The sequence below is a fragment of the Podarcis melisellensis genome (genome assembly GCF_964234715.1).
Source record: "Podarcis melisellensis genome assembly, chromosome: 14".
NCBI lineage: Eukaryota > Metazoa > Chordata > Lepidosauria > Squamata > Lacertidae > Podarcis > Podarcis melisellensis.
In genome coordinates, this window is record NC_138546.1 from 13,656,017 (window position 1) to 13,671,844 (window position 15,828).

The window sequence follows — 15,828 nt, forward strand, 5'->3', positions numbered from 1 at the left end:
AAAAGCACATGTAGGTATCATTTAGATAATAGGGAGATAACATAGTGTTCTGTTGGAAATGTTAGATTATCCCTAATTCATATGTCAGGGCAGTTCCTATGGAGGGGATCTTCTGGCCCGGGGTTAAGAAGACTTCAGGCTCGCTGGAACTATTTTGTATTTTACACAGCCCCCAAGATCTAACAGCTAGAGCCAGGTGTGTGTAAATATGTGCACACAGTTCAGCAAAAGTATGTCTCTTTCACATGAAGCACGTATGTTGTAGCAGAGGTAAAATCTTTAAAAACAGGCACCTTGGATGAATTTGCACAATAAACAGGATGCACAGTTCTAGTGCATATAAATAGGTTGACAAACATATATTTAGCCCTGGAAAGAGAAGATTGAATGGGAACAGTAATCACCATCTATTTAAACTATAAAATTGCAGGAGGCAGCTGCTTACATCAGTGTCTGCCATAGATCAACATAATTAGATCTACGGCTTATGCTGTCCAGCTCTTATGTCATAGACCAGGGGCTGCCAACATCATGCCGTCCAGTTGTTGTTGGACTACAACTCCCATCAGCCCCAGCCAGCATAACCAATTGTCAATGATGGTTGGAGTTGTAGTCTATTGATAACGTGAGGGTCATGGGTTTCCCATCCCCTGTCCTGGAGCCAGTAATCACTGGAAAGCACTTCAGGCTGATACAAAAGTATTATTCAAAATGATGTGGGGCTGCTGAGATGGTACAATGTAATATGAAGAGAGCCATACCCCAGATGTCCACTTTGACAAGTAACGTATGGTGGAAATGAATTTGTCTGTGTCTTCTGCTTCTGACCATCCTGAGCATGACCTACTAAATACCCCTGAGGCAGCATCATTCTAGTTCACTGAGGGACATTTATATGGTGGATCTGATCTGCGTAGTGCCAATGACTGTGGTGTGGCTACCCTCCACTACCAGGTAAACTCCTCAGAACAGGTGAGGATGCATCAGAAAGCCCTTTCCCCAAAACCTACTTGGACATGAAGATAGAGAATGAGCCGCAGCACTAGTAAGAGACAAATGGCAGATTGGCTCAGCACCTCTTGAGCTGCCCACTAAATCATAGCCGATCTGCCCAATTTTAAAAGATGGGTTTGGCCTAATTAGACAGCTTCCAATTTTGCTGAAAAGTAATGGGAAACCTCATTCCAGAAGCCAAGTAGAAGTCATTAAAGCACAACTTCAAATGCCTTACCATCTGTTCACATAGGCCAGTTAATGATCTGGCACTCAGGCTGCTAGAGGGAGATGAAATGGTGAATTCTTCTTCCGAATGCTCACTTTCCAGTCTTTCTAATATAGTTGCGGTTTTGACAGGGGGTCCCAGACGTTGCTTTTCAGGAGCTTGACACACACAGTAATTCAGTAGTTCTGAACACCTGCAAGCACCTGGTGTCACTGATGGGAGAGACGTCATTTGCTTATCCCGGGACTCTGATAAAGTAACATCCTGCATCTGTGTGGTATTGGCAGGGTCCTCAATGGCATAGCTGTCCCCTTCTTCCTCTGAAGAGAAGAGCTGGTCTAAAAGATGGTGTGTACTTTGGTTTCTGACATTTCCATCGGTATTCAGAGACCTATTCATAGTTAAATTTGGTGGTACATCTTCATCCATTTCCTGGCACACTTGATACAGAAAATGCGATTCACGCTGGACCACAGGGATATGGTCATTGTTCTGATCCTCTTGAAGACCTGTCACAATCCCAGTGGATACTTTATTGGTGGCAGTTGACTGAGTTGCATCTTCAGGGCTTCTTAGGTTTTGCAGGCTACAACTTTCCAAAGAAGGGTGTTCCCAAGCAGCAGTGCCAGGAATAGACTCCTCTTGAAGTGTTTGAAAATGAACCTGGCGGCCTTCAGGGTTCCTTGATACTAAATCACACCACTTTTGCTCATTTGGAGGCCAGTCGCTTTCAGAGTTTTCCACAAGCTTGCTTTTCTGATCACCTTGGCTGTGTATTTGATTGCCTTGCTCTTTAAGTAACCACCCAGAAATTGGCGTGGGATCATATTGCTTCTGAGTCTTTTCTATGGACATTAAACTCTGGATACTTATCACTTCAGCGGTCGATTTTGCAGAATACTTTGTGTTGCGCCTTTTTTCTTCTCGATTACTCCTGGAACTCTGGATCGGTCTTGTATTCAAAAACTTGCTTGCTGGAGAGCTCTTAACTTTTGGGACTGTTTTAGTTTGTCCGAGAGATGACTCTTGCCTTTTGATTTTAAGTGGTTTATTGGAAGGTCCAGCAGAATTCTCTGCAATTTGCTGAGGGGGTGAAAAGTTCTTCCATTGAGCATTTGAATGCTTATCTTGGTGTTCAGACATTGCTGAGGAGGTTCTGCTTTTAAGTATACCTTTCCTAAATGCTTCATTTTGTCCAGTTTGCAAATATAGAGCTACGGACCTCCTATCATCTGAGCTTATATCACTTGGTTTAGGGGAAATTTTCAAAAAAGGCCTGTTAGATTTCTTGTTGGAAATGCTTGAAGTTTCAGGTGATCTCTTCACCTCTTTCCATTTTTCCCCTTCGCGGTTTCGTTTAACCCTGAAAGACACCAGAAAATGAAAACATTGTAAAATCCCATTCACATTTTTTGAGAAGGACTTCTTGAGAAGCCAGGAAATAAATTAGAAGATCAAAGGTGCATCCCAATGAAAAGAAGTAATCCTATATTCACATTACACTGAGGCCAGAAATAAGCCACTGCTATTCTGGTGTAATGGCCACATATGCAATGATATTCAGCCCAGGAGGGGGAGAAACTCATAACCAGAATATATGAAAAAGATGCTTAAATGTATCAGATACATCCTTGGTATCTCTAGAAACACCACCATAGCCCAATCAATCATTCCCCCTTCCCCAACACACAAAGGCAGCCAATGAACTTGTGTCAAGGGCATCCCACATCCTTGCATCATTCCTCCTCTCTCACACACACAAGATAATGCCACTGTGCCCCCACTCATCACAGCAGTGCTAGAAGGTCACCTTAGGTGTGAAGGGGGATGCTTGTGTTGCACAAAGTTGACACAAGATCTTCATCAGAGTAAAAGGAAAATCTAGCATTCCACAGGTGGGTTAGGGATGCGGGTGGCAGTGTGGTCTAAACCACAGAGCTTAGGGCTTGCCGATCAGAAGGTCAGCAGTTCAAATCCCCGTGATGGGGTGAGCTCCCATTGTTCGGTCCCAGGTGCTGCCCACCTCGCAGTTTGAAAGCACATCAAAGTGCAAGTAGATAAATAGGTACCGCTCCAGCGGGAAGGTAAACGGCGTTTCTGGGTGCTCCTATGGTTCGCCAGAAGTGGCTTAGTCATGCTGGCCACATGACCCAGAAGCTGTCTGCGGATAAACGCCGGCTCCCTCGGCCTATAGAGCGAGATGAGCACACAAACCCCAGAGTTGTCCACGACTGGACCTAACAGTCAGGGGTACCTTTACCTAAACCCAGCAGAAATGAGCAAATATCAACACTAATAAAACTGTAGGATCCCTTCATCATGTCACCTCAATGAAAAAGCCTAAAAATCCCAGAGATGGCTCGTCCACTGCTAAAAGGAGGAGATGCCAGGGCAATTAGGCGCCCAGAGAAAACTGATCCATCAGCTGCAAGGGAAAGGAGGAGGTGGGAATACTTTTCTGAAAGACAAAAAGCAAAGAGAAAGAAAGAAGACGGAATCTCAGGAGGATAGGAAGCATCATCGGGCATGTGAAATGGTTAGTCTAGGGATGGAGGAGACATTTGATTCAGTGTACATTTAAAGCATAATATGCAAACCAAAACACAGCCATCCTTTAAAATCTGCACTTAACCCTATTATGGGGTGCATTTCTCCAGCTAACCACTGTTTACCAAAATGTGGATAAAAATAAAGGTATTAGTGATAAAAACATGTACTATATTAGGGGAAATTGCTTGCAAAACTGCACATTAGTCATGTAAAAGTGTTTTTTAGGATAAATTTGCTCTAGAAAGCTGGTGAGTTTTCATGAGGATTTAAAAATAAAATAAATTAGCAAATTGCTGCAAGATGTGAATAACTAAATTTAAGTTTGGAAAAATGAGGAACTGGTAGAAAGGGACAAATCCTCCCATCTCTGGGTTTGAATGTATGGAATTTGGGGCAAAGGTTTCTTTCAAGATGCCAATTGGCATGCCACCATACTGCCATACCTTCTTGGTTCATCTTTGTGAGAATGTGTGGAGGAAAGACCTGCCTTGCTGCCACTGTCCAAACTTTGAATGTTTTTTGCTTCTTTTCTCTTTGAGGTTGAAAACCTTTCTTGGGTTGTTCCCATTTCTCTCGGAGAGGCCTCAGAAGTCTGGAGAGAGAGAGAATCAACATAAATTCTTGAGAAATATGAGTTTGACAGAGAGATGTGTTCACAAAAACTGTCTACTCTCAACTCTAGAACTAAAACAGTAGCAGAATTATTGCTGGGAGATGTTTGCTAGAATGCAAAAAAGGTCAGCTGACTTCTTTCCGTACGTAAAGAGCAGAAAGGAACAGTGACAGATTTTAGGGGAGATGCTTAACAATTTTGTCAATGTGTGAAAGAGGGTGACTTGATACCCACAGCAGCAACTATTAGCTTGGAAGCCGATGAAATGAGTCTCCGTACTTCTGGTGCCATACATGGAGTAGTAGTTATATGTAGTCTGGAGGGAGTGCTCTGCAGATTTTCCTGCCTGATGAAAAACAAAGGTACAGTTAATTAATGCCAAGAAAAATGCCGATATTTACAACAAGCAGGCCCAGCTCCAAGTTTTGGGGGTCCTGGGCTGATGGGGGTGCGTGCCTGGCTAAGATGATGGTGGCACTGCTGAAAAGAACTGGGGATCGCATACACAAACTCACTGCTGGAGCTGCTGGCTGCTCACTTGCTTACAAGTGGTGGCTCTGGAGAGGTGCTGAGAGGTCTATCTGAGTACTGTCTACACTGGCTGCTAGCAGCTTTCCAGGGTTTCTAGCATGGCTCTCTCCCAGCCATACCTGGAGATGCTGGAAGTGAACCCAGGATACCTTCTGCATGCAAATCAGATGCTCTATCACTGAGCTACACCCCTTCCCTGACGCCACTGGCTTAAATATGATTATCTTTCCCCTGATGTGTGCATGTTGGGGGCAGCGTAATAAAGGTGGCAAGGCTGTAGAATCTGTGTATGCAGCTCATAACTCTGCTCAGTGCTGTCCCCAGCTGGCACTATGGGTGGGCAAGTGGCCAGCTACCCGCAGTACCGGGCAAGGCAGGTCTGTAGTGCCCGCCTATTTCACCCAAATGCCTGCGGGCCCCCAATATAGCATTGCTACAATCAGAGGGATCAGTTGGGAATGAGAGTGACTACTTCTACAACGCCTAAGCCTGTGCTTCTTCAGTAGTGAATCCTAAGTCTCGGCCCCCGTTAAATTAAAAATTCTGACATTAGTGTTGGGGACTCCCAGTATTTACCCAAGCATGCCAGGTGCTGGCGCTGGGCCTGATTGCAAAACCAACAGCTTTCAATAGGAGAGACTGGACACAATTATACACTGTCATCTCTAAATGACAAAACCATAGGATCTAGCTGCCATTTTGCACAAGCAGGGGCTGCATCCAGAGCACCCCAGTTTGGTTCAACCAGCAGCTGTGGTTGTGTGAATCCCAAATCCACTGCCAGTAGCTCACAGACACGGCACATGTGTGGCAGCTGCAGTGGGGCGGTTGAGTGTGTTAATGCAATAGGTTTTCTTTCATACACTCAACTACTATAATTTCAGGGAGAAAATAATTTGAGATTATTCTTGGGTGTACATTTGCATTATAGCATGCTAGCAATCAGCAGGGCAGCAAGGGCTTCTGCTAATCATTAGGCAACAATTAGACAGCAACAGGTTTTACCTTTTTGTACTTTTTGCTTTGCCCTCGTTTGTTCTATCAGGTATGTAATCCTACAAATAAAGATGCAGACCATGTTACTAACTTGTCTAATGCAAGTCAAAACGCTAGATGCTTTGGGAGCCTAGAAAACCACCCAGTTGCACTGTATCTCTTTTCATAATGAATCCCAATTTTGCAACGATACAAAAGCCTGCAGCAAATGAGCTGAGTCCTGGGGAGCAAAATTAGTAGGCAGCAGAGGATGAGTTCTGCTACTGTCAATTTATTTCACTGTTAATTTGTATGTCATATTTGTTGTTATAGTCGTATTTGTTTTATCACTCTCTGTTTTTGTTTTTAAGCCTTCTCAGCAGCTGTCTCTTGGTAGCCACTGTTTTATTTTCACAAAATGCCCTGGACATAAGTCAGAGGAGGGAGAAATAATGGCCTTGATCACAACAGACAGCCATGCTCCCCCATCCCACTGCTTTCTAAAAGGAGCTCAAGATGGCATACACAGTTTCCCCCCTTCCCATTTATCCTTGCAACAACCCTATGAAGGTGGTTAAGCAGCAAGAGAGCAATTGGCTCAAGATCACCCAGTAAGCTTCAGGAATGAGTGGAGATTTGAATCAAGATCTCCCCTGTCTTAGCCCACCACTCAGCTGCTCCACCATACAGGCAGGGAACTGCCTTGTTCAGTGGGAGGAAGGAAGTGGAAGAGGCACGCAATCCTAGAATCATAGAGTTGGAAGAGACCACAAGGGGCATCGAGTCCAACCCCCTGCCAAGCAGGAAACACCATCAGAGCACTCCTGACACATGGTTGTCAAGCCTCTGCTTAAAGACCTCCAAAGAAGGAGACTCCACCACACTCCTTGGCAGCAAATTCCACTGTCAAACAGCTCTTACTGTCAGGAAGTTCTTCCTAATGTTTAGGTGGAATCTTCTTTCTTGTAGTTTGAGATGTGTAATGTCAAACTGCAGTTTGGCGTTATTATTTATTAAATTTAAATCCCAAAGGAGCCCATAGCAGCAAACAACAAGTGACAAAACAATGAAAGCATTTTAAAAACAATTCCAATATAGATGATGGCTGGGAAAGTTCTCTGCTTAAAAGGTTTGTGGGAAGAGGAAGGTCTTCAGTAGGTGACAACAAAGACAGCTCCTGTCTAATATTGAAGAGGGGGAATTCAAAAGGGCAGGTACCATGGAACTGAAGGTTGGATTCCTATATTGTGCGGAACAGAACTTGTGAAAAAATGGTATCTGCAGAGGGCCTCTCTTGCGGAGCACAGTGACCAACTGGGTATATAAGGAGAGAGATGATCTTTCAGATATCTTGGTCCTAGGCTGTAGAGGGCTTTATACACCAAAACCAGTGCCTTGAACTTATTAAGTGTGAACACACCCACTGGCTGGATACACACTGCTATTTCCCATATGATGGCTCTACCAACATACACGGCAGATGTATGTTGTATGGTATGCATAAAGAAATAGAGAAGAGTGATTCTAAATATTACTTGTGCCATCTTTTTAATAAGCTTTTCCAAATCCTTTTGCTTTTCTGGGCTTTTCTGCAATTTTCTGTTGCATTCTTCAGTGTTCCCCATAAAGGCACGTAAGGATGCTTCCAATTTAATCTCAGCAAAATTATGTTCCAGCTCCCGGTTTTCCTTCTGCTTCATCAAAAATGCTGGATGCTGTAAGACCAGTAAAAATGAAGATTCTTAGAAAACTATTTAGATTGGGGAATCTTGAGAAACTCTACAAGAAAGCTAATAGGCTTAAATCTACAATACACACAACTAGTTTTTGTGTGTGCGTATTCAACATTAAAAACCCACTTTTCTATATGCAAATGTCAAAATGCTCAATCATAAAAAAGAAAAAAATCCAATGCATCTCACTGGTATTGCAAATACAGTACCACTCAAAATCTATAAATTTAGGCTGCAATCCTAAACACACGTTTGGAGATAAATCCTATTGAACTCAGTGGGACTACATCCATTTAGGATAAAGTGACGGGGGCAACCCAGGCAGATGGCCAGGGTATAAATAAGACCAGACACATTGTGCTGCTGTCAATGGGCATGGCTAGGATGGCAAGCCACGAGGGTCAAGTTTGCTACCATGATAATCACCATCAAGGCCAGATGCAGCATAAAAACCCAGCAAAGACCAAATGGGGAGAGGCTAACCATTAGCCACCACATGATAAGTTACAACAGGAGAAGGCAGAAGGTAGATCTACTAATGAACATTTTCTGGTAAGCTATTAGTGCTAGAATAGTACCCTCCAGATGTTGGACTAAAACTCCCTTCATACTTGGATTGCCACCCCCAAGCCTGGTTGCAAGTGAGAAGATAGGAAGGTGGGGAGCTGCCTGAGGTTAGTGGGCCAGTGCCCCCCTTTCCCTAATGTACCAGCCTTCATTGTGTGCAAAAGATGTAATTTGGAAACCCACACATACGTTAACAAATATTTACCAAACGCAAACTTTCAGTCTCATCATGGATGATTCCAGATGAATCGAAGGAATCTTCTTTTCTTTGTACATCAACGTAATACTTTCTAAATGGGGGAAAACACATTTTTCCTTATTTTAAAAAAAGCATAATTGCCATCTGGCTATGCTGCTCCCTTTGCCATCATAACATTCAAAATCACAAAGCTATCGTGAAGAGTTTGGGAGTGTCAAGATGCTTCTACTTCCCTGTCTAATTTTGCAGTACAAATTTAGCATTTAAAGATCACGTATTGGCCTGGGATGATGGTTGAAGCATTGCCAAGCAGGATGGCAAGGGCAGATCTCCAAGGCAGCAATCCTACACATACTTACTAGGCATAAGTTCCATTTACATATGACAGTGCTGTGAAGTACCTGTCTAGGTAGTAGGGAATGTGGATGGGGCCATTGCCCTGAACATATTTTATAAGATCAGACAGCTGTATACTGCAAGCCAAATGTCTGTTCAATCTTGTGCTGTGTGGCTTTATAACTAGGGTTGATAGATCTTAATTTTAAAAACATTGATAATTAACATTAACATTTATCAGTCCCTGATGGTCACTGCTAAGTGGATGTATTTAGTGTGCTTGTGGGTTTTCACTCCCATCATGGGAGCGATGATGAGACCCAGTGTGGCACAGTGGCTAGAGGACTGAGAGACCAGGGTTCAAATCCCCATTTGGCCATGAAGCTCACTGTGTGACTTTGGACCAGTCGCTGCCTGTCAGCCTAATCTACCTCACAGGGTCACTGTGAGGAAAAATGAAAGAAATAAGAATGTATGCCACCTCTTGAGCTCTTTGTAGAAAAGGTGGAATAAGTGTAATTATGAATAAACATATTAGGCTGTTGTGTGCTCTGTACTGTTACGGTCATGTCAAAGTCCTTTTGTATTTATTAATTAAATACAATTGACTCTAAAGAAAAACCCACAAGGCAGATTACAAATAATTGTATAATTATGTATGTTGCTGGTGTCATGGGTATATATTATTAATATAATAACAATAATGCAACTATATTATGCCTTTTTCCCCTGACAGGAACTCAAGGAACATTACCGATAAAAGAACAGCAGTGAAAAACAGGGGTGGGGGGAGAACCATTAACAAGCAATTAAAGATTAATAGAATTAAAGCATGCACACACACAAATATATATATATATATATATATATATATATATACACACACACACACACACACACACACACACACACACAGATAATTACGAATTACATTTCTGCCCCCGTTTCCCACTCATTGAAGCGCGCACACACACATACACACTCCTTACAGCCTGTGGGCCACCGAGCGGGCCAGTCCCCTGGGGGACACGGAGCCCCCCAGCAGCGCCGCCATCGCTTCAGCCCTCAGCGCCGGGAAGGCGTTCGGTGGTCGCCATGACAACCTCAGGAGGACGCGCCTCCCGAGGAATTGACGGTCGCTTTCCTCCAATGGGGGAAAGGGAAAGGCGAGCGAGGGCGGGAACCAAAGAACCCAGAGCGGAACACAGAGATGCGAAAGTTCAGAGCTCCCACGCCGCGCGCGTGTGTGTAAGTAGGTAGGTAGGTGCGTGCGTGGGTAGGAACAGGAGTGGTTAAAGCGAAATGCCTGTAATGGGCTGTCAGTTTCTCTCTCCGCTCGGCGGCAGGCAGAATAAAAGTTAGAAAGGAACCCGGAAAGCTGCAACTTTCTGTCAGTCTATATCATTATAAATCTATTGGGACAAAGCAATGTTGTATAATAGCTGGGAACGCGAAGGCGACTTTGGTCTGTCTTTCGTTGCTAGAGTGGGCGCGGTTGGGCAGGCCGATGGCTGCAACGTCATCGGCCCGCGCCAGGTGCCCGTGGGCGGGAGGATGGCGGCGGGGCTGCAGCTGCTGCGAGCTGAGTGCTGGCGGTCCCTTTGCAGGGAAGGTAGGGCGGGAGGGCGCCCGTGGTGTAGCCGCCCCTCTCCCGGGCTGTTCTCCTTCGTGCCTCCCCGGTGCTCCTTGCCGCCCTCTAAACGTCCTCCCCCCCCGCCCTGCCCTTTTCAGTCTCCTTGACACACCCTCGTCTGTCGCAATGGGTGGCGGTGAGGTGAAGGCGCTCTGTGTACGCTCAGAGGCACGCTCGGCCATAGCTGCATGATTTAGATCTTACTCCTTCAGCATGCAGTCAGGTCCCTGCAGCAACTAAAAGAAAAGGATGCTGCAACAATAATATTTGACGCGTTATAACTCTCGTATTTTAACTTAGTATTGTTATTAATTATATACTCAGTACTTTTTTTCGGGGGGGGAGCGCATACCCCTAAACATTTTGTGAATCTTTGTACTTTGGTCCGTTTACTGTATTTATTTTTCCCTATAAAATGGTGATCTTCAGGAATCAAAATGAGAGTACCCCTAAACATTTTTTAAAAGAAAAAAAGCACTGGATATACTTAAATCTCATTATTAGTATACTAAATATTATATTTTCAGATATTTTTACAAATAATAAGAATGCTAATAATTTATTAAGCAACAAGAATCAGGGAGCAGGACCAAGCAGAGTATTCTCCCAGTGAAGGGTTGTACAAAGTAGTCTCCCGAAGATCCAAAGCTGTTGTTATTATGAAGGCTGTCATCCGGATAGAGAAGTCTTCCTTCATTAATTGAAGGAGTGTTAATTAATGCTTTTTCTATAAATTCATAGAAGGGACTACATTCTTAAAATCAACTCAGTTTTAAAAAAATTATGTGTGAAACATTGCAACAGGCACCAGCCTTGAGGGTGTTTCTCTTTTGCTGCTCAGAGGGAAATGCTTCTTTTAAGAACACCTTTTCCACCTGCAGTTTTTATAATTAGTAATAATAATTTAATTCCCTGGAAACCCCTTTCCAATTTAAAGGGATTTTATGGCCTTTTTAGTTGATTTAATTGAATGACTAACATCACAGCTGTAGTTATTACCAAGTAGAAAAATTTCCTGGCTTCCCTCCTCCCGCCCCATTGTTACAAAATAGTGACAGGATTCTTGTTCTCATATTTTCTGATAAATAAAATGTATGTTTTTACAGGTGGAAGAAGAAAATGGCATTTGCCATCCTTGCACTCACCTTACAGATGCTGTAGTACTGGAACGACCTATGGAAGCATCAATAAGCCAGTTATTGACCGTATAATCAGAGTGGATCATGCTGGGGAATATGGGGCGAACCGCATTTATGCAGGACAAATGGCAGTGCTAGGGAGAACTTCAGTAGGACCAGTTATAAGGGTGACTATTTCTAACCTATACCTGTATTTTTTTCTCCAACCCTTCTTGTGCTTTATTTATTTATACAATTTATTACCCGCTGTTCTTCACCCTAAGGTCCCAGGGTGGGTTACACTAATTAAAACAGAACATTCATATTAAAATACAATATGTAAAAAATGTAAATGAAGGCCACCATATATTATGAATACAACAATTTATGCTGTACCTTATTGTACACCACTTAGAATCTATAGTATTTAGTAACACGCCTGCTCACTCTTGACTTTTGATACTTAAGATGCATATTTTTAAGACCCACTAAATTTTTGTAATTTTAAGTTGTTTCAAACTGTTTTCATATGTTTTGATCCCGATATGGAGTGTTCCTCAACCCATTGTTTGCCAGTTTAGACATAACTGCAAACAGTGGTTTGGTTGAATGGTGATGTGAGGAAAGGAGGGTGCTTATTGTCATGGGCTTTATTCCCAGTCCTCCAAACCATGGTTCAGAGTACAGTGGTATCTTGGTTGTCAAACTTAATCTATTCCAGGAGTCTGTTCAACTCCTGGAACCGTTCGGAAACCAAGGCGTGGCTTCCGATTTGCTGCAGGAGCTTCCTGCACTCAGTCGGAAGCTGCGGAAGCCATGTTGGATGTTTGGCTTCCAAAAAACATTGGCAAAACGGAAGGCTGGATTCCGGATTTGCTGCGTTCGGGAGCCAAGCTGTTCGACAACCAAGGTACCACTGTATTGGAGCATCAGAATGCAACAATAATGAAATAGTGTTGAAAATAACAGCAATGCTCTTAAATCTATAATGTATCCTGTAGACTGATACTGTTTATCCCGGGGAAGATTTTCCTTCCATGTTACTGCAGTTGTCTTTCTGAACGCCATTTTTTTTAATGCAGAAAATGTGGGATCAGGAAAAGGGCCATTTGAAAAAGTTCAACGAGTTAATGATCTTGTACAGAGTCCGGCCAACCATTCTGTTGCCTTTCTGGAACATTGCGGGATTTATGTTAGGTGAGGCTAAACCCTTTTTCTCTTTCACCTTTCCTTCTTCATTTTTAATTCAAATACATATATGGGGCACATGTTTTATTTCAATGACTCTGCAACAGGTGCTGGAACTGCCTTGCTTGGAAAAGAAGGCGCGATGGCTTGCACTGTGGCTGTAGAGGAGAGCATATCTCACCATTATAACAACCAGATCAGGACACTTGTGGAAGAGGATCCAGAAAAATACAAAGAATTATTAGAGGTATGTTTTAATCCATGGTTGGCTAGTTTTACAGTTAAAGCTCCAGGGGCTCAAGTGTAAAATAGGTCTTTTTAAACAAACATTTGGGATAACTTTTGAAGGGTGACGGGAGGGTCATAAAATCCGGTGAGTTCCGGCTGAAAAAACACCCTGGTACTGAGAGCTGTTAGGAGATTTCCATTTCCTTTACAAAGTTACAGTTCCCTGAGTGTTTTGACAGTCAATCCCTCTTTCCCAGGGAACTCCGGGAATTGTAGCTCTGTGAGGGAAGAGCGGTCTCCTAACAACTCACAGCACAATCAACAAACTACAGTTCCCAGATTCTTTGAGGGAAGCCATGACCATTTAAAGTGGTATGGTGCTATTTTAAATGTATAGCGCAGATGGGGCCTAACTTACCGTATTTTTCACCCCATAGGGCGCACCGGCCCATAGGGCGCACTAAGTTTTTTTTTTGGGGGGGGAATAAAGAACCCCCCCCCAGGCACGGGGCTGGGGCGGGGGAAGCCCGAGCTTCCTCCGCCCCCAGAGCAGGCTGCTATCCGCAATCCTAGGGAGCCCGGCAGGAACTCCCGCCGGGCTCCCCAGGCTTGCGAATATCTACCCAAAGCCCGGGTGCGCCCCAGGCTTTGAGATGCAGGCTGCTGCAGATAGCTTCCTGAAGCCTGGAGAGCGAGAGGGGTCGGTGCGCACTGACCCCTCTCGCTCTCCAGGCTTCAGCGAAAGCCTGCATTTGCCCCATAGGATGCACACACATTTCCCTTTCATTTTTTGGAGGGGAAAAAGTGCATCCTATAGGGCGAAAAATATGGTATGTTCCTTAGCTTCAGTGAGTCTACTCTTGAGTTGGACTTACGGGCTACAACCCTGGGTGTTCTGGCATCTCTGTTGACTTGCATGTAAGACAGATATTAATCTGGTATGTTTTTGTTTTTAAACAAGGTAATAAAGAAATTCAGGGATGAGGAGATGGAGCATCACGACATTGGACTTGATCATGACGCAGAACTGGTAGGTGCCACTCATTTCCTCCCCAGGCTATCCATCATGGCTGGTTTTAGCACCTGGAATCCATGTTCGTGGATGGTTCCTCATCACCCCGGCATGGCTCACCACAGATGGCAGCCCTGAGTCCACACATGGATAAATCACTGGGGCTGTGAGCCACACAGTGTTTTAATTACCCCCAAGGTAGCATCGCTCCAGGTTCCTCTTGGAAATTTTAACAGGAAGGCCACCATTTAAATCCCCCAGAATGCCATTGAATTATGCTTATGTCGAGGCCAATGTTAACTTTTAAATGGAGGACAGGTCTTGCCTCTCCCCAGTGACAGCTGGCAAGATGCCCCCAAGATTGCAGGGAGTTTCCCAGAGGGCACTTCGATTGGGTTTCGGTTTGCAAACCTGGATCTGACTCTATTAAGGATTTCGGTGCAGTGATGTCAAATACGGAGACTAGGTCTGGCTGCTTGCACACATGGACCAATGGTTTAACTCTGTATAAGGCGGCTTCGTAACTACCGTATTTTTCCGTCTATAGGATGCCCCCATGTATAAGATTCCCTCTATTTTGGGGGAACTCAATTTTTTAAAAATGAGGGACGACGGCCCAAAGTTGTTGAGCCTCTCCCTGCAGGCAGCTATGGGCAGGAAGCACTCCCTAGATCGTTTCCTGCCCGCAGTGGCATTGGGGGAAGTTGTGCTCCTGCCAACGAGCTGGCTGGTGGCGTGCAGTTTCTCCTCCCCCCATGCAGCTGCGGGCAGGACCCCCCCCCCGACCGAGCGGCATCGGGGGAAGCTGTGCTCCTGTCAACCGAATGGCTGGCGCGCCCTGCTTCTCCCCCCCCCCCCGCCCATGCCACTATCTGTGTATTGGACGACCCCAGTTTTTTGACATAATTTTTGAATCAAAACACCTCATCCAGTACACAGAAAAATACGGTACTTAATATATGGTCTCTTGGATGCCAGGTTTGGAGTTTCTACAGTAGCACAAGACTCAGAATTATTCAAACTAAGCTGCAAAGTATATTTAAATGTCTTCTCTCTCTCTTCTGTAGGCTCCAGCATATTCCATTTTGAAGAATGCTATACAAATGGGATGTAAAGCTGCAATTTTTTTATCGGAAAGAATATAAGTTCTGGGCAATAGTGTAATAACATTTTTGAATAAATGGATTATTATAGCATCATTCAAATAATTTAAAACTAAAATCACACAATGGTGCATCTTTTTTCTTCCTGTTCTGTCCATACAAGCTATCTTCTAGTGCTTATAGCAGCACCAAAAAACAAACAAGCCCTAGGGTTGATGGGATGGCATGCTACCTTGAGCAAATAATTATTGTTTGGTAAGAATAATAATTATATCTACACATAAGATAGGTAACTGCATTTTTAATGTAAGTGAAAAGAAGGTGTAAACATTCACAGCATATATGTGGTAGCATAGAATACACGTACCATTGTAGCGATCCAGATCCTTATCAGGATCAGATTCGACTTGTCAAAATCCCTTTTCCCTCTGGTTGCAAAAGGGAAGCAGGAGAAGGCTTCCAAAAGCTTTTGCAGATCCAGCCGCTTCCCCACTACTTAAGATCAGGGACTTAATAGTGTGGAGACTTGCAGAGGCTTTTCCAACCCTCCTCCCTTTTTCCTTTTAAGTTCCTAGGTTCTTAAAAGGGAAGATGGAAGCAGCTTTCAGAACCCTTTGTAAGTTTCCCCCATCCCTTTTACATCTCCAGTCTTGTGACGGTCTTATTCCAGCCTTTAATCAGCTGATGAATGAGCAGAAATTGAATCCTGCTTCCCAGGCTATATAGACAGACAGTGCAGCCAATGGAGGATTAAATTGGGTTGTCCTGCCCATCAGCTGATGTCACCGGTGATGTCAGTTAATGGATGGGTGTGGTTTGA

General features: G+C 43.9%; 2 protein-coding genes across 4 annotated transcripts; one reads left to right on the plus strand and one right to left on the minus strand.

Annotated features, from left to right (window-relative positions):
- Positions 1-4: 4 nt before the first annotated feature.
- On the minus strand, positions 5-10,007 carry LOC309356500 (uncharacterized protein). Of its 3 annotated transcripts, XM_081887996.1 has the most exons (8): positions 9,716-10,007; positions 8,397-8,481; positions 7,427-7,606; positions 5,922-5,971; positions 4,620-4,731; positions 4,216-4,364; positions 3,549-3,680; positions 2,488-2,585 (listed from the first exon to the last, which is right to left on the minus strand). In XM_081887996.1, the coding sequence occupies exons 1-7, from the start codon at positions 9,778-9,780 to the stop codon at positions 3,644-3,646; spliced, it is 678 nt and encodes a 225-aa protein (XP_081744122.1). In that variant the 5' UTR covers positions 9,781-10,007; the 3' UTR covers positions 2,488-2,585; positions 3,549-3,643. The 3 variants fall into 3 exon arrangements, with proteins under 3 accessions (XP_081744120.1, XP_081744121.1, XP_081744122.1); XM_081887994.1 differs by lacking the exon at positions 3,549-3,680 and having other exon boundaries at positions 5-2,585; positions 9,716-9,927; XM_081887995.1 differs by lacking the exon at positions 3,549-3,680 and having other exon boundaries at positions 5-2,585; positions 9,651-9,927.
- Positions 10,008-10,139: 132 nt separating this feature from the next.
- COQ7 (coenzyme Q7, hydroxylase) lies at positions 10,140-15,134 on the plus strand. Its single transcript, XM_081888082.1, has 6 exons — positions 10,140-10,338; positions 11,466-11,665; positions 12,560-12,674; positions 12,773-12,912; positions 13,855-13,923; positions 14,973-15,134. The coding sequence occupies exons 1-6, from the start codon at positions 10,155-10,157 to the stop codon at positions 15,048-15,050; spliced, it is 786 nt and encodes a 261-aa protein (XP_081744208.1). The 5' UTR covers positions 10,140-10,154; the 3' UTR covers positions 15,051-15,134.
- The last annotated feature ends 694 nt before the right edge of the window (positions 15,135-15,828 follow it).

Bases quoted from the DNA above. Each gene is read 5' to 3' on its own strand.
- LOC309356500 (XM_081887994.1), bottom strand. From the start codon at position 9,780: ATGGCGGCGCTGCTGGGGGGCTCCGTGTCCCCCAGGGGACTGGCCCGC. The intron at 8,482-9,715 runs GTAAGGAGTGTG...TCCCCCATTTAG, and splicing joins CGCTCGGTGGCCCACAGGCT to AAAGTATTACGTTGATGTAC. The intron at 4,732-5,921 runs GTAAAACCTGTT...GTTTTTCATCAG, and splicing joins AAAGCAAAAAGTACAAAAAG to GCAGGAAAATCTGCAGAGCA.
- COQ7 (XM_081888082.1), top strand. From the start codon at position 10,155: ATGTTGTATAATAGCTGGGAACGCGAAGGCGACTTTGGTCTGTCTTTC. The intron at 11,666-12,559 runs GTGACTATTTCT...TTTTTAATGCAG, and splicing joins CAGTAGGACCAGTTATAAGG to AAAATGTGGGATCAGGAAAA. The intron at 13,924-14,972 runs GTAGGTGCCACT...TCTCTTCTGTAG, and splicing joins TTGATCATGACGCAGAACTG to GCTCCAGCATATTCCATTTT.